Source organism: Lissotriton helveticus, chromosome 6 (assembly GCF_964261635.1).
Source record: "Lissotriton helveticus chromosome 6, aLisHel1.1, whole genome shotgun sequence".
In the NCBI taxonomy this organism is placed as follows: Eukaryota; Metazoa; Chordata; class Amphibia; order Caudata; family Salamandridae; genus Lissotriton; species Lissotriton helveticus.
This window is the reverse complement of record NC_136067.1, coordinates 34,822,080-34,845,092: the sequence shown is the minus strand read 5'-3', so window position 1 is coordinate 34,845,092 and position 23,013 is coordinate 34,822,080. Positions and strand designations below refer to the sequence as shown.

General features: G+C 39.7%; 3 protein-coding genes across 3 annotated transcripts in view; all 3 read left to right on the top strand.

Annotated features, from left to right (window-relative positions):
- LOC144762158 (zinc finger BED domain-containing protein 5-like) overlaps window positions 1-23,013 on the top strand; it is a 237,153-nt gene that overhangs the window by 3,976 nt on the left and 210,164 nt on the right. The gene's annotated exons all lie outside the window — the stretch shown is intronic.
- Window positions 1-23,013, top strand: part of LOC144762159 (zinc finger BED domain-containing protein 5-like) — an 87,340-nt gene that overhangs the window by 58,579 nt on the left and 5,748 nt on the right. The window contains exon 5 of the transcript XR_013596059.1: window positions 2,714-4,742. The gene's annotated coding sequence lies outside the window, so the exon portion shown is untranslated. The remainder of the gene's footprint in view (window positions 1-2,713; window positions 4,743-23,013) is intronic.
- Window positions 3,327-4,778, top strand: LOC144762183 (zinc finger BED domain-containing protein 5-like). Its single transcript, XM_078647340.1, has one exon. The coding sequence runs from the start codon at window positions 3,327-3,329 to the stop codon at window positions 4,776-4,778; it is 1,452 nt and encodes a 483-aa protein (XP_078503466.1).

Genomic DNA, 23,013 nt, shown 5'->3' with positions numbered 1-23,013 from the left:
TAGAAAATATTTCAAGTTTACTTCAGCGGGACAACCCAGGCCCATATGCGAAGAAAGGCTGGCAGCTCTCACGGTTGCTCCCGGTCGACTTTTCTACGAGCGGACTTAGAAGCTTTTCTGGAGCTTTTTCTCGCTGGGTCTCCATGCTCCTCAAGTAGCTGGATCCGCTGAGGGTTCGCCGGCTACAGATTTTTTCTAGTCCCGGTCAATCTCTGGGAGTTGGAGCAATGGAGCTTTTAGCGGGACAAACCTGGGTGGCTTGGCCGTCTCGCAGTTGAAGACAGGCGGCCTGACTGGCCAGGTTGAGTCTGTCCCTCTATGGAGCTTTTTTCAAATTTGGTCCAAAGTTTTCCAAACTTCTTGAACTTCTTCCTGAAGTTCCTTAAGCGTTCCCAAAGTGTCTCAAACTTACGCCAAGGGTCTGGAAGCTCCAAGATGGTCCTTTAAGTTGAGGACTACAGTTCCCACAATCCACTGGTACAAAACCCTTACAAATGCACTGGTGGGTCTCCATGGTGTAGATTTAGTTGATTTTCCTGTTGAGCTCTTTTAACCTGTAGCTTTCAGGGAGTCCACACTTTAGTTCTTTTCCAGCAAGATAATCCGTAGGGCTGCAGTCTCAGATGGTGCAGTCTTCAGAGGTCAGGCCTTAGAATTCTATGCACTGCAACATCTTCTCAGCAGGGCACTTCCTGCTTCATTCAGTTTCAAGCAGCAGATCTGGAGGGCTCTGTCCCTCTCAGTTACTTATTCAAAAATCCCTGGGTCAAGCAGCAGGTCACTCCTGACCAATGAAAGCAGGGTAACTCCGCAAGGCGATGACCACATCCTGCAGAGTGTGGTATTATTTTGTCCCAGAGTGCATCAAATCTTCCAAATCCGTAATGGCTGATTTTCCAGCAGAGAGTCGAGACATGGCTAAGCACACCCCCAGGGATGGTTTATTTCCCTAGACTCTCCCACTACCATCTGCACATACCTTCCTTAAGCCTAGCCCTGACTCTGGGTCAAAAGTGTAACTGACAACCAGGCTTCCCCTCTGTCTTTTAAGAGCATGGTTTACAGCTCCACTCCCTGGCCTGGCATTCCTATGGACAATCACACTGCCCTCCCAGCAGAGCTGGTAACCCCAGGGGCTCTTTATCACCTCTTCAAAGCAGCCTGGCTAATCCACTTAACTCTGACCATTCAGGGCAGACCACTGGAAGGCTGAATTTGGACTTACAAAAAAGAAAGCCTTATAACTTCTTGTATGTACACTTTAGGAGAAATTCGACAATGATATTGTTGGATTTACTACTACCATTCTGGGAAGTCTTTGAATGGTCAGACTAGTCCTCTCCTATCAAGTTATTAACCAATAACTTCCTACCTTGTTAACCTATGTAACAAGGGATTTGCAATGGGAAAAATGACTTGGGCCATTTTTCCAGCACCTATTTTATAAGTACTTGCCTTATATCTACAGGAATCCCACCCCATGTGCAACTATGGGAGACTTTAGGGGTTCTGAATCTGTAGAAATATTGCGGATTCTCCTTTAACTGTGCTTCTAGCATCAAAGTTGAATTTGAGCAGCACGTTACCACAATGTGGGGAGTGACATTTCACTTTACCCAGGCATATAAAAACTCATTTTCTAAGGGTGTACCTAATAGATACCTGACCACCCACCCCGGGATACCTAGGGGAGACCCTGGGGGTCCCTAATATGCCAAAACATTGTCGGTTATCCCATTTTTTTAAGTGCACCTACCACCAAAGTCGAGTTTGGGCACAATTTACTTTTTAAAAGCAGTCCTGGCACCCAGGGCTGGTTTTAAACTGACCTCAGACTTCAGCAGTGCACACGTGCAAGTGCAGAAAAAGCTGCTGGCCTCTAAACTGCCATGCCCTGGGGACTTCTGGGCAGTTTTAATCCCCTGCCCTATTATATACTAGGGGCTTATGGGGTAAATCATGCCAATTACAGGGGTACCCTACCATAGTGTACCCTGGTGTATGTTAGTTGTTTACCTGTAGTCTAATGTGTTCCTTTCTGCTTAGTACTAGCAATGGTTAGGCAGAGCCCATAGTCAGTCAAAATCAGTTTCCACCAGCATCGAGCATAATATTGGGGGGTGCCCAGAGTGCAGGATGACTTGGCAACACCATTTTATTCTATATTGCTATTCTTACTCTGTGGGCCTGGGACTTGTAAAACGGACATGCTCATTTTTCTGTAAATGTTGCTCTGCCTTTCATTGCTGTCTTGTTTATGCCACAACATTGACCCAAAACCATCCCAATGATCACAAACGGCAAATGGCATGCATTCGTACATTTTTCATTTGCCTTGATTGCAAAATACACAGCAGATATTGGTTGGTTATGTCAGAGAATGGGACCGATAGCCAAACTACTGCCATGATTTTGATGAAAAACCATATGTCCGTGTTGTGGCGGAATTGTTGAAGTGATATTTGCTGTTACAAATCCGTCTGTTGTACATATTAGCTGCAATTTGGCTTTCTTCATTGTTTGCAAAAATGTGTGATCTTAGATTTCATTAAAAACTAAATGCTCTTTCTGTCTGTGCGGGGTACCAATAAAAATAAGTCAAAATGGTCACCATCATCATGGACTACTATTGAAAAATAACAGATCGATCATTAGAAAGAGAATAACTTTAGTTCTTCTTATACTTGTCTTACCTGGATGTTTTGTATTTCAGGCTTATTCCGTGGAGACTGTGGATGAGACCCGGAAGAAATCTGGAAACACTTGCGCAAAAGAAAAGAAGACCAGGAACTTTACAGACAGAAATACCTTTCTTATATATTTCTGTTAATTCTTCTCTTCTCCATCTGAATAATTAAGACGAGTGGCACTGATTTCCATCTTGCTGATTGACAATGAAGAGATTTCTAATGCCAAGTTCGTCTGAGCAAAGTGAAGTTGCAGGTTCTTCTGACAAAAAAGAGGACGGGAAACGGAAAGCCAAGTGCAGAAAGTACGATGACCGGTATCTGGATTATGGTTTCACGTGTGTTCAGGTTAATAATGAGGAGCGTCCTCAATGTGTAATCTGTTTAAAAGTTTTGGCTGTGGAATCCATGCTTCCAAGTAAACTTAAGCGGCATCTTGAAAGTCTTCACCCCAATGTGGTCGGAAAGCCAAGGGAATTTTTTTAAAGAAAAGCCAAACTACAAAAGTCCACTTTCTCAAAACAAGCCAAAATTAATAGTAATGCCCTCTTGTCTTCATATCAAGTGGCCCATCAAGTTGCACAGAGTAAAGAACCCCACACAATTGCCGAAGAGCTGATTTTGCCTGCTGCTGTTGCTATGGCAACAATCATGCTTGGCGAAAATGCGGGTAAACAGCTGCTGAAAGTGCCTCTTTCTAATAATACTATCAGCCAGAGGATAAATGATATGGCTGAAGATATTAACGATCAGCTCATCTGTATTCTAAGAGGCAAAGACTTTGCACTCCAGTTGGATGAGGCAACAGACAACCACAAAGATACCCATCTTATTTGCTATGTCAGGTTTCTATGCGAAAGAAAAATTGTTGAGGATTTGTTGTTCTGTAAAAAAATCAAAGGTGGGACTACAGGGCAAGACTTGTATGCGGTTGTGGATGATTTTATGCAACAGAATCAAATTGACTGGGAGAGATGTGTTGGAGTTTGTACAGATGGGGGTCGTTCAATGGCAGGATGCTACCAAGGACTTCAAGCTCACTTACGATCTAAAGTGCCTAATGCTGTTTGGACACACTGTATAATAAACAGAGAAGCACTGGTAGCAGGAAACCTTAGTGAAGAACTGCATGGTGTTCTGAAAATAATCATCCAAGTGGTAAATTATATTAAAACAAGCCCAATAAAAGCACAATTTTTTGCTAAACTGTGTGCGGACATGGGTGCCGACCACTCATGCCTCTTGTTTTACAGCAGTTCTCGGTGGCTGTCTCTTGGTAACTCCCTGCTTAGAGTGTATGAGCTGAGGAATGAAATATACTCCTATCTACACGATGAGGAACATTGTTTTGCTGACAAATTTATTGATGCAGACTTTCTAATACAAATGGCTTTTCTTTCTGATCTATTTGAAAAACTGAATGCACTGAACAAGTCCTTGCAAGGCAATAATACTAACATCTTGCAACGGTCAGACAAAGTTTCAGGCTTTAAGAAGAAAGCGATCCTTTGGAAAAGCAGTGTAAGCAAAGGTGACTATAAGTGTTTTCCTTCAGTGGACCAGTTTCTGCAGGACAATGAGAAGGCGTTAAAGGAGGAACTAAGGACAGTTTTTGTTCTGTATTTGTCTCAACTGCGTTTTTACCTTGACAAATATTTTCCAGAGGAAGAAGTAGAGCCAATAAAATGGGTGAGAGACCCCTTCAATGCTGAGATACCGCAGCATTTCAACCACGAGGAAGCGGAACAGCTTATTGATGTTTCATGTGACTTTGTATTGAAAGTAAGGTTCCGGTCTCAGTCACTGCTTGAGTTCTGGTGCCAAACTGGAGATGAATACCCTGTGATCAGCAAGAGAGCCCTGCGTGTTTTGATCCCGTTTGCTACTTCGTACCTTTGTGATGCTGGTTTCGTCGCAGTTGCAGTGGTAAAGTCAAAATATAGTGCAAAAATTAACCTTGAAAAAGAAATGCGTGTTTTGATGTCAAAAATAACTCCAAGATTTCAGGAGCTATGTAAGGAAAACAAGAACCTCCACCTCACTAAGATAATTAAGGTAAATTCGGACTCTGTTGTTTTTCCTGTTCATTAAAAAAGATATTTTATTATACAGAAGTTTATAAACTTGTGTGGTTAAAAAAAGTTAAGTCATGGAAACTTATTTGGCTATTAATCTTGTGTATCTTTTCCCACTTAATGAGTTTTTATTAAACAACTGTTATATTTTTATTTGTTACAAATATGATTATAATACCTTCATTGCATCCCAATTAATTTAAGGAAAACAGGAAGTACTCCCGAGGTTGGGCTTACATCCCCGCCTGCCCACCGTAAAAACATGGTGGGGAGCCACGGCCACCTGCCAATTAGGTCAAGGGAGCCACGAGTCAAATAAGTTTGGGAACCACTGGTTGAAGGCGTCCCCAGGAGTCCTTCCCACCCACTAGCTCTTGTTAGGCATAATTGTGGTATCTCCAGGCACCCACCTCCGAACACTCCTGGACCGCAGTAAGATGAGAAGTGGACTGAACCTGCTGTCTTGGACAGCCTCTCATGCACACAGGACAAAGACGTGGACTCAAAGGGTGGGTCATGACTCTGACCCCCGGTTCAAGCTATAGGGATAAAACAACTTACAAGAAACCTTTCCTGCAACTGACCAGTGGCAACTGGATCTGAACTGGAACCTACTTTTGGCCACTGTCTGTCACCCTGTGAATCTCTAAACTACATCCCCTGAGCTCCTGGAGGTTTTAGACATACTGCTGTGGTGGATGGAGTTTAAAATAGGAAGGTAAAATTTGACAAGGACAAACCTGATTGATGTATCTGCCCCGAGCTCCATCTGGCCTAATGTGACCATCATAGGCACTTTATGCTTTCAATTTCTGACCAGATTAAAAAGATAAATCTCTCTCAGAAATTCTCCTAAATTATGTTCCACAGAGGTGGCTATATGTGTGGGTTCCAAGAACTACCTGCCATACAACCCCAGAGTCTTGAGGTGAAAAGGAGCTCATTCTTAACCATATTTGAAACCACAGTAGTATGATGACTTCCAAGAATTTACATCAACAAAACGACGAAGGATTTTAGGTGCCTCATGAGGGTTCCCATGAAGATCCAGCATTATCTGAGTGCCCTCCGCTTATGGTTAGCATGTCAGACCATAGGGAACTGCCAGAGGGCTTGTTTGTAAAGTAGTGAAAGGGTGGAATCCTGCTCACAAAATGATTTCTGTAGGAGAAATGCTGTACATGGATCTGCTTATGCTGGTTAGGTGGAAAGGCAAAAACAACAGGTGATGGACAGAATGCAGAACATTGTCATACATTCACCCCAGTACCGAGATCTGGGTCTAAATCGATTGTTTTTTTGCACTCCACACCACCCCAGGTCAGACATGGCCATATGCAAATATGCCTTGACCCTGTGCCTCATGGGAACAGTCCAGCCCGAACTGCCAAGCCACGTCTTTCCCGGACCGGAATCAAGCATCCAAGGACCGGTTTCTGGCTATCAGCCTTCATCAGCCTGGATAACTTAACTCCAGTGGTGTGGAGAGCATGGGACTCATACCCATCACACTCGGGGCGACAAAGGCAAAAACAACAGGTGATATGCAGAACATTGTCATACATTCACCCCAGTACAGAGATCTGGGTCTAAATCCATAGTTTTTTTGCACTCCACCCCACCCCAGGTCAGACATGGGCATATGCAAATATGCCTTGACCCTGTGCCTCATGGGAACAGTCCAGCCCGAATTGCCAAGCCATGTCTTTCCCGGACTAGTTTGTGCTAGCTAGAGTTTATTTTGGGGATTAAAACGCCTCAAGGGGTGCATTCACACCTCATTTTCAGTTATTTGAAACCAAACATGCAGTAGAAATCCACAAGAAGAAAAGTTTGTATTAATCCAGCATGAATCCTGGGAAGATGAAAAAAGCATTTGCAATGCAATAGGTCTCACAGTTACCAGAGTTTAAGCTAATGGCATTGTAAACGACAATGCCTTTTATTTGTTATTAAAACTAAAACAAAAATGAAAGGTATTGTTATTTGCGATGTCAATAGCTCAAACTCTCATAAATGCGAGACCTATTGCATTGCAAATGCTTGTTACTTCAGGTGTTGGGAGAAGATTAAGTGATTTGCCCAGAATCACAGGATGGTTTCCCACTTTCAAGTCAGCAGGTTTGGCTGTAAAATCACCTCTTTTTTCGCTTGATAAAAGCTTAATAAAGGCTGCTTCACAGCGAGGCCTATGCGAATGCACACACCCTCCAGGAAGGCTTCTCTTCACGACCTCCTGATTACTCCATAGCTTCAGGGCGAGGGCCTGGCATGGGAGGGGTCAAGAAAAAGGACACTGCTGCTGCTCCAAGGGGGGCTAAGATGTAGATGGCCCATAGTCCGAGAATCCCGGACCCCCAGCGGGGTCCCTGCATACTTCCATCCACCCTGGTCCACCATTGCCTGAATGTGATGGCCTGGCAGGGGAAGGGTCAGGGGCAAGACACTGCTGGGTTTAGCCATCCCCGTGGGGGCTGAGGTAAGAATGGCCCAACAAATGGAGCAAAACCTGGCCCCCAGTAAGTACGATGATGATACTTACTAGTTACCACCCTCTCCTGCTCACCATAGCTTGAAGTGCTATGGCCTGGCATGGCAGGAAAGAAGCAGGGGCCCAGAAAAAATACAACCCACGTGTCACCCTTTGGCACTAGCGCTTTGGCTGATGCACGATTGCCTGCCTTCCCAGTCCGACCCTGATGGTGACAAAGAGCTGCTTTTCATTGGTTCCCAGGCTGGCAGGGATATGTCCTTGTCACTTACGCGCTCCCACGTCCATAGTCTTCAGCTTCTGCAGCACACGGCAGTTTGATAAATCACAGGAGTGAGGGTGTGCCTGGTCTCCGGGGGCTAGGAAGAGAACTTCATGGTTTGGAGGAGGCCCTCAGAGGAGCGTAGTTGTTGACATAACCGCATCTGTAACGCCCATGGCTGTTCCACAGAATAGCACACTGATGTCAGAGCACAGCTTCTCAAGCTCTGATTTAATGGATAAGCAAGTCCAACCACAGGATTGTATGCTTGGGCAAAATGGTAGACCCCTGCATAAATCCGAGCAAAAGTATACCGGATTGCTTTGAGGAAGCCTTGGCCGACACAAGGTCATGACTCTGTCTGACTTTTGACTTTCCTGATCTGTGTGACTTTTAAAACTGGAACTGTGTATCTTTTTCTTTTCTTCTTTTTCTTTACACCCGCTGCTTTTTGCTCCACCTGCAACCACGTGTCATCTTGCTAACAACGCACACACGCAAAGGGACACTTTATGGACTTTATACTGTGCAACAGTGGATTAACACACACAATTGAATCGCTATTGTTTCAAGTACTGCAGAAACATAACTGATAATTACATTCATTTTTTATAACGTATACATATAAGTAGGTTTTCCTGTTTTCAGTTGCTATTTTTGGTAAATTCTGGTGGTGTTTTGTCAGTGATTTCAATACCTAAAAAAAACAGTGCTTTTCAGTGGTTACTCATTTTTGTGCCATAAAAAACAGCTGAAACTGTGTTTTTACCGGTGTTTATGGAACGCTTTGCTTTTTTTATTGCTGGCTTTCTTCATTGATGCATGGTATGACAGTGTACGTACAGTGTATATGAGGTCTAAATACATTTTTACAAGTGAAATTTATTGTAGTACACCATACAATATTTCTTAATTGATTCTTTGGCCATTCACGCTCCCTCTTTCCTTCCCATGTATACTTTTATTTGTGAAAAGGCCCTCTTGAGATTGGCACCTGAGACTGGCAATTTGCCAACTCTGGTCACTAACGTAGCTTTCCATGCCAGTACTGGTGCACCTCAAGGTTGACATTCTCTGGGCCAGGTTCAACATATGCGTTGAACTGGGTGCATATGGCCTCGGAGGTATTAAAGCAACAAAAATTAAGCTGTACTTTTCAAAGAAAATTCCCCTTCACTTTTTCTTTTGAAGCATGTCATTGTCTCCGCAAGTGACATCTGGCATAGGCTATTAGGTGGTTCTTTCAATTTCAAGTGGGTCTTGGTGACAAGATGTTCAGCAATTCGGCTTGCAGTCTTCCCAGTTACTATTGGGACATCTTTTGCCCACGCACTTCTTCAACCATGAAATCTTTGTTTTACAGCACATTATCTTCTGCCGTCTTTATTCTGCGAGGCATGTGGTTCTGCGCAAACTGGATCAATAAAAAACACTTAAAAAACTGTTGCGTACTATTGAGAAAATGATGCCACTAAACAGGCTGCCAACCAATTGGTGAAAGATATACTTTAAAAAAAAAAAAATGGTTCTGGATGTATCTTGTAATGTGTTCTTAACTTGAATGTTTTTGGGTACTGCTAGAACGTATTTCATGTTTCTCTGGACAGTGGCTTCATGCTTATGCCAAAGATACCAGGATTTCAGTAGAGTTTTCTCAGTGAACTAAAATCCCGTCTCTGTCACTCAGTGGTAGCTAGTGATGTTTGAAAGTAATGGGGTGTAACATTCATCTTTGACTTTCAATGAATGCGCAAAGTGAGTGACGCCAACTGGCCGAAGGGATTTTGAAGATGAAGGATATTGTCTCCACATTCACTAGGCATACAAATGTATGCAGACGGGCTTTAGATTATTAGCGTTAACTCGCAACATAATTCAGAAGTGGTGGCTTACCCCCACATGCATCATTGTTGGTATTTGCGATTCCTAAATTGCGAAAATTAAGGAATCGCAATTTAGAAATCGCAAATACCTATGCATTGGTACACAGACAAAATATCGAAAAAAAAATATCGGAAAGACAAAATATCGAAGTTACAATATCGAAGGTAAAAAATATTGGGAAGCAAATATATCGGATACAAAAATATCGTAATAGGTAAGTAAGTAGAAATATCGAAAAAAATAATATCGTATGACAAAATATCGACAATACAAAATATCGTGTAGTAATGGAAAAAATAAATAGTGTAGGAAAAAATAGAATAATTGTAAATAAAAATTTGATAAAAAGGTCTATATTAAAAAATTACAATATATTTAATATAAAAATATTTTTAAAAAACATATATAGTTTTAGGAGCGGGTTATTGGGTTTATAGGGGATAAGGGTGGGAAGTAATTTAAAAATAATTAATAAATTAATATATATTTGTAAAAAAAATGTATTAATAATTAATTGGTAACTAATTAATATTAATTAGTTAATTAATTAATATAATTTTGTACATTATTTTATATAATAATTAATTGGTAATTAATGAATATTAATTAGTTAGTTAATTAATATAATATCGTACATAATTGTAAAAAATTAATAATTGGTAATTAATTATAATTAATTAGTTAATTAATTAATTAATATAATTTTGGACATAATTTTAAATAATAAATAATTGGTAATTAAATAATAATAATAATAATTTGGTAATGAATTAATATTAACTAGTTAATTAATTAATATAATTTTGAATATATTTTTAAAGAATAAATAATTGTTAATTAATTAATATTAATGAGTTAATTAATGAATATAATTTTTGACATATTTTTAAATAATAATTAATTGGTAATTAATTAATATAAATGAGTTATATTAATTAGCTTCATTTAGTTTAATATATATTTTTTACTTATTGTAAATTATTTTGGAAAATATAATATTAATAATTAAATTTATTTCTTTACAGCTAATGTGCAAATATATTAACTTTATTGTTATTATTAATTAATAATTAATTTGTAATTACATAATAATAATTATTTTTGGGTAAAGGAGTATTGTTAGAGTTCAGGGTCAGTTTTCAGTTCTTGGTTAAAGGGGTATTTTTAGGGTTCAGGATTAGTGTTCTGTTTTTGGGTAAAGGGGTATTTCTTGGGTTCAGGGTCAGTTTTCAGTTTTTGGGTAAAGGGGTATTTCTTGAGTTCAGGGTCAGTTTTCAGTTTTTGGGTAAAGGGGTATTTTTAGGGTTCAGGGTCATTTTTCAGTTTTTGGGTAAAGGGGTATTTCTTGGGTTTCAGGGTCAGTTTTCAGTTTTTGGGTAAAGGGGTATTTTTAGGGTTCAGGGTCAGTTTTCAGTTTTTGGGTAAAGGGGTATTTTTTGGGTTCAGGGTCAGTTTTTAGTTTTTGGGTAAAGGGGTATTTTTTGGGTTCAGGGTCAGTTTTCAGTTTTTGGGTAAAGGGGTATTTTTTGGGTTCAGGGTCAGTTTTCAGTTTTTGGGTAAAGGGGTATTTTTAGGGTTCAGGGTCAGTTTTCGGTTTTTGGGTAAAGGGGTATTTCTTGGGTTCAGGGTCAGTTTTCAGTTTTTGGGTAAAGGGGTATTTTTAGGGTTCAGGGTCAGTTTTCAGTTTTTGGGTAAAGGGGTATTTTTTGGGTTCAGGGTCAGTTTTCAGTTTTTGGGTAAAGGGGTATTTTTTGGGTTCAGGGTCAGTTTTCAGTTTTTGGGTAAAGGGGTATTTTTAGGGTTCAGGGTCAGTTTTCAGTTTTTGGGTAAAGGGGTATTTCTTGGGTTCAGGGTCAGTTTTCAGTTTTTGGGTAAAGGGGTATTTTTAGGGTTCAGGGTCAGTTTTCAGTTTTTGGGTAAAGGGGTATTTTTTGGGTTCAGGGTCAGTTTTTAGTTTTTGGGTAAAGGGGTATTTTTTGGGTTCAGGGTCAGTTTTCAGTTTTTGGGTAAAGGGGTATTTTTTGGGTTCAGGATCAGTTTTCAGTTTTTGGGTTAAGGGGTATTTTTAGGGTTCAGGGTCAGTTTTGGGTTTTTGGGTAAAGGGGTATTTTTAGGGGTCAGGGTCAGTTTTCAGTTTTTGGGTAAAGGGGTATTTTTTGGGTTCAGGGTCAGTTTTCAGTTTTTGGGTTAAGGGGTATTTTTAGGGTTCAGGGTCAGTTTTGGGTTTTTGGGTAAAGGGGTATTTTTAGGGTTCAGGGTCAGTTTTGGGTTTTTGGGTAAAGGCGTATTTTTAGGGTTCAGGGTCAGTTTTCTGTTTTTGGGTAAAGGGGTATTTTTTGGGTTCAGGGTCAGTTTTAATTTAATGTACGCTGGATTTGGTATAGTAATAATTAAATTATTAGACACCAACATATACTCACATTTAATATACAGTGCAAAATTTCTGATAAGATTGTTACATTATAGTAAGATAATGATACAAATAGTACAACATGATTGTAGAAACATTATTTTTATTTATGTTTCACAAATAAAATGTTATTTCATTACAAAATTCTTTTTATTACATTTGGTTTTATAAACATATTTTATAAACACAATGATAAGCAACTATACAGAAGCATTATTATTTTCATACTTTTTGTACAAAAATGAATATTATTTATTATCTCTTTTACATATTGTAATTTCATAAAGAAATGTAGAAATAACAAAAGTATTTTTTACACTTTATTTCAATACATAAAATATTTATTATGTGAGTCACATATTTTTAACACATTTTTCTATTATTATAATTTTTGACAATGTAGTTATATTTCTATACATTGTTAATATAAATATTATTCTTTTCATAATATGTATTTATTACATTCATTTACATATTTGTTAATCAAATCATTGTAGGATTAAAGTAAATATTTCTTTACAATAATAGAAACTTAATGTTCATTTTTGCATATTTAGTGAAGTATATATATTATATTTTATACTTGGGACTATTTTATTGCATTTGGGTGCTTTATTTTGTAACCGGGTTAGGTCGTTTTGGGTTATTTGGAAGAAGGGCTGATCGCGGTTGGGAGACACTTCACGTCGCTTCAGGTAAGGTTTATTTTATATGTTTTATGTGTATTTTAATGATGTTTTGAGATTAGTGACCTTATATTTTGTGTTGTTGAATGTGAGGGAGGTATGTTTTAGATTTCGAAAACAGATAATTACTTATGGTATATACACGTAGTGTTAGTTAGTTAACTCATTATATATAGAGTGAATTTTTGTCTTTTACGGTATATCTACAAGTGAAATCATCTATTTTAATATGTTTGTACCTAATTACTAGCTAATTAATGTGGGTGGGAATGTCTGTTTTCTATGTTTTTGTCATAGGTGTACGCTACATCGGAAGTTCCGTTTTTTTTTAAAGGAAGTGTTTGTTTGTTTCATTCAACACTGCTTTACAAACACTTCTTTACATTTTTCGGTTTTGCTGGAGCGATTCTTTCTATTTTTCAAATTTTTCGGGTTTTTTATGCTTATTCAATGGCTCTGGATAACGTGGATGTCTTAATTTTGGAACAGTTGTATTTTTACATTTTTTTGGGGTTAATTTGGCACTACCTGGATTACTTTGGTGGACAAGGAGGTTATTGGATTGACAACATGATTGGTAAATCCTTGCTTTCTTATTTTGTGTGGGTGGGTAATGTTATTTTTATTATGGAATAGTTTTTTACTTGTTATTTAGTTTTAATGTGTGCATATATTATAATAATATCTCTATATATTGCATACATTAAATACTTTAGAAGCTCACGTTACATATTTTTCCATACTTAGGTGATACTTTTAGTGTTTTATAACATTTTGGGAATTAATTAGAGTAGTGTTTTGGCAATGATATTTAGGTATTCTATGCCTTTTGTACTAGGGTAAAGTTTAACTTGTTCTTCCAGGTACTTGTGCATTTGTTTATTTTGCTTTGATGTTTTAGGGACAAGTTCAGTTACAGATTGGTCCATTCTAAATTCCTGGTAGCTCTGTTCTTTCTGTAGGCATTTAATGAAATGTTCTAGAGTAGGTTTGGTTCTGCCAGTTGATTGTACAAATGCATTGTGCCAACCTTCCACTGCATTGTTAGTTTTTGAATCTCCGTTAAGGGTACTTCTGTAAACGTTCCACCAGGGTATGAGGAATTTGGGATTTCGTCTGTGGCCAGATCTGTGGAGTCTGCCTACCCAGGTGTCTTCAAAGTAGTCGAGAAATGGACTTAATTTAGCTTCATTTTGTTTGTAGAAGGGGCTGTCTATAAGAATGTTGTAGTGTTCAGCTACGTCTGTTTCAGGTACATAAGCAAGTGCAATGAGTTTTTTAATTTGGAAAGCAAAAGATGAGTTTGTAGCATATTCAACACTTAGGGTAGTTTTTTGAAGGTGTCTCCATAAACACTGGTTTAAATGATAATAGCAGCCTTGAATGCAGGTATGGGGGTGGATTTTTATGATAGTTGAGAGCATTGCTTGCTCAAAATCAAGAATGATACTTTCAGGAGAAAAATCATTAGTTTTTTGTTTAATTATATTTATTAATTCCATATATGTGGAATTATTTTTGTTTGGTAATAGTGCATATAGCAAAGGTATGTTGCAGTTGTGGTAGAGGCCATGTATTGTGTATAATTGGAAAAATGGTTTGGGACAGATGTTAAATGTTCCATCCATCATCCAATATTGGCTTTGCTGCAGTTTAACTAAATTCATACTGGTACCAAAAATTATAAGCCTTTTGTCATTGTTTTCGTTGTCGTAAACTATAAATGGTTGTTTATTTAAAGTTATTATTTGGTTAGCAGTTAAATTTATATCCTGATATGTTCTGGGAGATGGTGTTGTAGAAGTAGTAGCTTTTTTAGTTCGTGCTATAGTTCTTTTTAAGGAGAGGATATTTGGCATTTGAGTTGTGGCAGTTTTTGGGATTTTAGGAATGGCTTCTTTTAAAATGACATTTGTTTGCTTTTGGGAACCAGTACTAGCTTCTTTTATATTTTCCAAAGCTGTTCTAACTTCTATTTCAGTAACATTAGGTGGATGATTGTGTTCCCTAGTATACAGTACTGTAGCTTCTTTAGTTGTTGCTCTGCCATAGCACTTGTTAGAATAATATTTACAACATTTCCAATTAACTTGCATGCCATATTGCTTTTCTTGTGTATAAGTGTAACCCATGTAGCATAGTAATAGTTTTCCTTTCTGGCTGGTCACAAATTCGGCTCCTTCGGTCATTTTGTACTTTGTATATCTATAAAATGTATATATAATAGTTAATGTCAAATTAAATGTGATAAATAATCTATGTCAGTGATAAGTAGGAATGTTTATACTTACGTGTTTTTGAATTTACAGCAAAATTAGGAGCTGCTTGCTTCTTTAGTTGGGGATATTTATTTGTGATGTTGTTGTAGCTGTTATGAAAAACATGAAAGTAGTATATTATTAATTAATGTTTCGGTACATTTGCAATGTTAGAGCTCATTTCTACTACAAAAGTGTATCTTCATGATTCACATTGTGAAGATACTTACATATTTTTTTAGGTTGGTCTTTGCCAGTATAGTTGTTTCTTCAGCTTCTGGAGAGTAGTTTGTAGTGTTACCTTAAATAAAAAAGGAACATATGTATTAGAATAATCACCATGTTGGTATGTTTTTTAATAGATTATCTGGTAATTATGTTCTTTAATATACTTACTTTGTGATTATTATCTGTATTATTCAGAATGTGGAGTTCTGTATTATGTCTGTATATCTATTCGTTGTGTTTGCTCTGTAAATAAACAATATATAATAGAACATATTTAGAACAGTTCTAAATGTTTGTATTGTTTTTCCACATTTATTTCAGTTGCATAATACTTACGTAGTAAAATGTATTGGAGAAATAGTACTGATGTCCTTAGTTCATTAGTAGTGCAGTTTTCAGTAGTAGAATCTACAGAAAAAAAGAAATATGTGGGGCAAAAGTCATTATTTCTGTGTTTAGATTTATGTGCACATAATGAATCAATGTGAAATTACTTACATAGTTATTAGAATCTGTATTCCTAGGGTTTGTTCACAGTTATTTTGAGTAGAATATTCAGTACTCGTTGTATCTAAAAAAAATAGTTTCATATAAATATTTAGCATGTTAAGTAGTATGAATAGCAAAGGGGCACTGGGTATTTAGCAGGTAAGTAAGTAGTATTAGCAAATAATGCATTTTCTATTTTATTTACTTACTTAGAAGATGTGATAGTAGGTTGATAGTCTGGTTCTTCTAGTTGTTGTGCAGCAATTCGGATAGAGATGAATCTCCTTCAGTGACTTTTGGCAAGTAGTTTGTGCTTAGATTTTAATTGTTTATATAGGGGAGTGTCAGTAGTAATTATTTTGCTATTGGTTCATTTAAAAAATTAGGTTTGTGATTGGTTAGTTAGTATATTTGAATTTCAGTTGTGATTACTTTGTAATAGAAGTGAAAAACAAAAACAAATTATAAAATTATACAAAGTACTATAGAATATTTTTATATGTGTAGGTGATATAATTATACCAATAGGATATTTTTGACAAATTAATAGTGTGTCTATAGTATTAATTTAAGTATTGTGTGTTTATTTAGATGTGAAAACATATAAAACGTTAATTAATTATGCAAACAGATGCATATAAAAAGTCGATATAGCTGATAATCCGATATTGAAGTGCACGATATTTTTGATGTCGATATTATAGTTAATGTCATTATTTTTTGTAGATAGCGATATTTTTGTTTTCCGATGTTAATGTAGTCGATATAAAAGTAAACGATGTTTTTGTATATCGATATTAAAAAATCGATATTTGTGTATATATCTAGTTAAGTATAGGAACCCGATATTTTTGATTTCGATATTTTTGCTCCGATATTTTTGTACGTCGATATTGTGAATCTCGATATTTTGTCAGACATTCCTATGCATTAACATTTCGCAAATATTTTTGCATTTTCTTAATTTTCCTTAATTGCGATTCACATTTTGCGAATCTCAATTAAGGAAAACCTTCCCATTGATTCCTATGGGCCAAAAGGCCCATATGAATCAATGGGAAGGCATTTTGCGAATCGCAATTTGTTGATGCATTTCAAGGGTGCTGAGGGGGGTCCAAAGGACCCCCCCCTTCACCCTTGAAATGTTTTTTAAAGTGCAAGTTTCACACACACATGTCCAAAGGACATGTGTGTGTGTAACATGACACTTTCAAAAATGCATTTTTGAAAGAGTTTGCAAATTAACACGAGGGTCAACCTTGTGTTAATTTGCACCTCCTATTTAAGAATTCGCATTTTTTTAAACAATCATGCATTGCATTTAAGGAATCGCACACATGCGATTACTTAAATGCAAACGCATTTTTAGGAAGTGCAAAAACTTGCGATTAGTTTCATGCATACCAAAAAGTGATTTTGGAACTGCAAACGGCCGAATTTTCCGATTCGCACCGTTTGCGATTCCAAAATCCTTTGATGCATGTGGCCGCTACTGTTTGTTTTCATTTTACATTATTGCTACAGCACTAGCAAGATTTTTTCAGATTTGCGCTTTTTGTTTGTCAGACAATGATGATGGAGTTCAACTGAGTACCCAAATCATAGTGACTAGTGGTAGCGGTTATGTCATGAAAGCATTGTTTGCGCGCTAAGATGAAGCAATCGTTTTATAAGCCTCGTGGGGGCAGTTCACACTGAAATACACCAAATGCTGCTTTAATTACAATGAAAAGCTGTGCCTTTCAATTCATACGCGCATGGGTTAGTGCCATCTATAACCAGAAAAATATACTCATTTCTTTTGAGATGGGCAGAGGCGCAACTAGAGCCACATTTCAAAAAGGTTGTGGGCTAATAAAAATTTTGGGGGGTTGAGGGGTTGGTCATTCTTCCAGCAATCTGCAGAGTGAAGATGCAGGGTCAGAAGATGTTGCAATGCAACTGGTGCTTATGTAAAGCGCTCTGATATCTCCGGCTCTTGTTGGCGCTATATAAAACACTACCTCCTAAAAATTTAATAATAATACATGCCAGATTTTCATGATAGCTATGTAGCAAAAATTCACACACCAATTATAACTGGAACTCCTTAACATGGTCAGTACAGTACAGAAAATCTGGCACTGATTTGTTACTCCTGGGCCTGCCTTGGGTTAGAAGAACTTGCTGAGGCTCTCCCGTCATTTAACCATGAAAAAACCAAGAAGCTACGATAGGATGCCCTGCAGGCCCTTGAGCCCCGTACAGTGCCTGCTAGAGGGGTTCCCTGACATACTGGGGTACCAGAAATCATCACTGCGTTACAGAGCAACCCATGTCAGCACTCCTGCTAACAAGAGGTGACCAGATCCATGTGCGTCCTCCAGTCCCCGCCTACACAGAATACCCAGCACTTTTCCAAAGCGTAGAAATTAATTGCATGTATTTCTTCGTGTTTGTTTTAATTTTAAGCACTTCCTGGCTCTGTAAGGCCATCTGTTTTACTTCCAGTGTTTTTGTGCATTTTATTTCAAAAGCCAAACAGGCCAAACTGTGAATTGACCCATACATCCACGAAAGGCCGTAGACAGACAGATCGAGTGCACCAAGAAACTTGAGGCGCAACTAGTGTCAACAAGCATTTGCAATGCAATAGGTCTCGCATTAGGAAAGTTTGAGCTATTGTTATTGTAAATTACACATTTTTTAGGGCTTGCGAGAATATAGGGGCTTATCCATAGCTTAACCAAACTGGCGATTTCATGCTGTGCCCGTGAAAAGCACGCTCAATGCGCAAGCGCATTGACATAAAAGCGCGTGCACATCAAAGCCAGCCATCTGTTCCCCAGCTCCTCCCTCCTCCCCTAATTATTCACGGCCGGCCGGCCGGCCGTACTTACACTTTCACGGCCGCCAGGCCGTGTCTCTCGTTTGAAATGGTGCATTTCCAGATCTGGCAGCTTCCTGCCCTCACCCGACGCCTTGTTTTAAATTGCTTTTCGGCACCTGCCTCTCTCCCTCCCCCACCAAATGCAGCATGTCTTATGCCGTTTTATATGTTTATGAAGTGCGCTGCTTTGACTTCAAGTGCACACACGCTGCTTTAATCAATTGCTTTCCGTTCCATTATCAGCCGACCTGTTATGTTATGTTATATGTTATGTTATATGTTTATTTGTAGCGCGCGCTGTTAGTCGAAACTGTCCTGGCGCGATGAAAGGTCATGGTGTCAGCTAGAGCAAGGGAAAGCTTACATAGTCTGCATAAATAAGTGAGTTTTTAGCAATTTTTTAAAGCTAGCAAGATTTGACGAGTGTCTTAAGGCCTCAGTTAGGTTGTTCCACAGCAGAGCTGCACGAACCGTCAGAGACTGCCCCCCCCAGTCGAACTTTCTTGAATCTGGGAATAACCACATGTCTGAGGGAGGCAGATCGCAGCTGGCGGGTCGGCTGGTAGAAAGCAAATCTGTGCTTAAGATAGGAGGGGCAAGGGCCATGTAGGGCTTTAAATACAAGGACCAGGGCCTTAAAGCGCACTCTTTGGGCCACTGGTAGCCAGTGGAGCTCTCTAAGTTGTTTGCGAACGCTGAGTCTCCTAGGGATATTAAACCAGAGCCTCACCGTCGCGTTCTGGACCACCTGTAATTTCCGGATCAAAAAATCCGGAATGCCGGTGTAGAGGGCATTTGCGTAGTCCAGTCGAGAGAGCACAGTCCAGTCGAGAGAGCTCAAGTGCTCTAGCTACCGCTTCCGTAGCCACTTGGGGGAGAAGGGGGAAGAACTTCCGGAGAATGGATAGGGTGCCAAAACAAGTACCCGCCAGTCTCGAAATTTGATCGCGGAAGCACAAGTCTGCTCCGAACCAAACACCCAAATTCTTTGCCACCCCACAATCGCCACTAGGGCACGATGATCCAATGGGCCAGATGGATTCCCTAAAGTCTGCTGGGAATTGGCCATACAATAGAATTTCACATTTGTCCTCATTGCATTTGAGGCCTGCCTGAGCAAGCCAGGGAAATACAGAGGACAAACATTGGTGGACACCCACTGGATTAAGGTTATCCTTATTCCATGTGAAGAGAAGCTGGGTGTCGTCGGCGTAGGCCATTATTTTCGCACCCAACCTTTCTGCCAGGTGGATTAAGGGGGTCAAATAGACATTAAAAAGGAGAGGACTTAAAGTCGACCCCTGAGGCACGCCTATCTCAACCCTGCTGCTTGAGGAGTGGTAGGGGGGAAGCCAAACTTGTTGGCATCTGTCTGTGAGGAATGATCTTAACCATCTGAGAGCCACCCCCGTTATGCCAATCTCCTCTAGCCTAGAGAGAAGCTGGACATGGGGAACCGTGTTGAACGCGGCAGAGAGGTCCAATAAAATTAGAGCCGCTCTGCCGCCTCCGTACAGACATTCCCTAATGGCTTCGGTGACCTCCACGAGCGCGGTCTCGGTGCTAAAAGAGGAGCGGAAACCAGACTGGGCAGAATGGAGAGCCTCAGATGATTCCACGAACCTCTCCAGCTGCCGAAAAGCAGCCTTCTCACAGACCTTGGCTAAGGCAGGGAGTAAAGAGATAGGGCGTTAGTTTGAGGGAAGTAGCGGGTCCGCCGAAGGTTTCTTGATTAGCGGGAGAAGTTTAGCTTCCTTCCACTGTCGGGGGACCAAGCCTGATTGTAAGGACTCATTGACTAAGTCAGTCACCATCGGAGCTACAACCTCCGCCATGCCACTCAAGACCCTTGCGGGACACGGATCCACTGGAGATCCTGACTTCAATGCTTTTAAAATAGCCAGCACGTCCAATCCCTCTATGATAGAAAAACTTGACATCACAGCGGTCCTCTCAGTGCTACAGGGCATTTTAAACAAAGGGAGGGGTGGGTGGGAGTTCAGAGTGCCCTGTGATGCCAAAGTATCATTTATCTCAGGGGATTTGAGACTCACTTGAATTTTTTGGATCTGGTCTATAAAATAGGTTGAACGTTTCTCACACCATCCTGCAGACGTTGGAACTGACATTACTTCTTCCGTAAAGCTTTTAACAATGGAGAAAATGTCTTTGCTGTTATTTTTGGCCTTAATAATCCTGGCTGCATAATAATCCCCTTTAGCAGCCTTAATTGCTGCATAGTAGTCTTTTTGTGCTATCCTGAGCTCTGCTTTTGCCGCAGGGGAATACCCCCGTCTCCAGGTTCTTTCACGTTCCTTACATCCAATTTTTAGTATTTTAAGATGATCAGTGTACCAAGGGGGTGAAGGGATGGTTCTAGGGCACTTTTTTCCTTTCTCCTCAGGCAGTGAGCTAACCGTGGAGTGTAACCATGCTGAAAAATTTTCAACTGCTTCCTCCAAATCCCGGGCCTTAACAGGAGCAGTATCAGTCAATGCCGCTGCCAAGGTTGGGATACTAATTTTCTTAGGGCGCAAATCATCCTGCGATCTAGCTGCAATGCGGTTGCCATTTATATCCCAGGAGAAACATACCTGAGAATGGTCGGACCATGTAACTGGGCAGGGGAGGTCAGTTTGAACATTAAAATTGGAATAGACGAGATCAAGACAATGGCCCCCCGAATGCGTGGAGTCAAAGACCCGACGCTCAAGGTGGGCCAAGTCACAAACCTCCTCCAGATCTCTAACCCTCTAATGCCAGAGGGTCATCCATGTGAATGTTCAAGTCACCCAGCATGAGAAAGTTGGAAAATCTCAATGCTCCCTGGACCGCAACCTCCTCCAGAGATTTGGTGAAAGAGCCCAGCGGGCCTGGGGGACGATAGATTAACAGCCCACCCAAGGTGAAATGCGGGGAAAGCGAGATCGAGAACTCCAAAGCTTCACCCTCCTCTATTCCTCCTGCGCAGTACTTCACTGCGGACCATTTGTCTCCACCCTCCGAACACAAACACAGCAGAAGCAGTCCTCCTGTGGTCTGCCCATTCTCTGAGCAGGCCTCCACCACCTCCCTGCTCAGGTCAGGAGGAGCCCGCCAAGGCGTACTGCACATTGGCAGACACAAATGTCGGACATCGGCAATCTGAAACTGGACCTTGCCAATGCTTGTTATCTTCGCTCCGGAACCACTCACGTATCCTTAGATGCCCCTCCTCGAGCTGTAATCCGCAAATGTTTCCTAGTAAAACAGGATATAGCACCGTGCTGTCACTGGCAGTGGACATCAAAGACGGACGAGTGTACGTTCCTGTCTGCGAGAAATAAATGTAAACATATTTGCCTGTAATAAGAGTCATTGTAAATGACAAAGCTATTAATTTAGCTATTTTCAAAAACAAAACATAAATAAAAAAATTGTCATTTACAAGACCAATAGCTCAAACTTTCCTAATGCGAGACCTATTACATTGCAAATGCTTGTTTATTTATGTGTTGGTTTTGAAAATAGCTAAATTAATAGCTTTGTCATTTACAATGCCAATAGTTTTAACTTTTGCAAATGTGACACCTGTAGCATTTGTAATGCAATATGTGTTGTATTTACGTGACTTAGATGTATTGATATTACAAATAACAATGGCTTTTGTTTCAACATCTTTTTATTAGTAAATCCCCATGTAGGGATACTCAGTATGAGGGATGGCATGTACACAGCGATAAGCCTACAACCCACAAGGGGCCGGCCGCGTTATAAAACTCATTGCATAGTGTCCTGATGTGGTGGTATGATCTGTTAGTCTCGCTATTTCACACATCTGTGCAGTCCACCATTCAATCAGGTCGCTTATTTGAGAGAACAACACGCGTATTCCACCATGCTCGGGCGATACCCCGCCTTAGACTCATCCCCGAAAGGCGAGCAGCGACCAAAGAGTTTAACGTGAACAAACATCGAGCCCTAGTGGTCCAATGCACAACTAAAAATTTGAAAGAAATAACAATGGCTTTTAATTTTTTTAAATAATTAATACTTAAAAGTTATTGTAATTTATAATGGCAATAGCTTAAACTTTTGTAAAGATTATGTTCAGTGTATTTTATTGTGACGAAAATCCAAGAACAGAAGTGAAATAGTAACATCTTTTTGTGACATTTGTAATAAAGCTTGAAACATTGAGAGGACATATTTGAACCAGTTGTTGTTGAATGGTTGCACAGATTGATGCTGTGGTGGCGCTGAGTGATGTTGTGATGGCGAACGAGTGATGCTGTGGCGTTCAGTGATGGTGTGTTAGCGCATAGTGATGTAGTGGTGCCACTGAGTGGTGATGCTGTGGTGATGCGATAGATTGACAGAGTGAGTGCGATAGATAGAGTGAGGGCGATAGAGTGCGATAGATAGAGTGAGGGCGATAGAGTGAGGGCGATAGAGTGAGGGCGATAGAGTGAGGGCGATTGAGTGGGGGCGATAGATAGATAAAGGGCGACAGTAAACATCCCGTATTCGAGGAATTTACTGTGTGCAATTTTAATTCAACGTTTCAATGCGTCCCCTCGAGCACCTGTGTTATGCTACTCGCAGAAGTTAATCACTGTAACCAAACAAAAGGAGGCGGACATGTGGCCTCTGGCTTCAAAGGCACAAAACCTGACAGTTTTGTGCTTTCTGAGC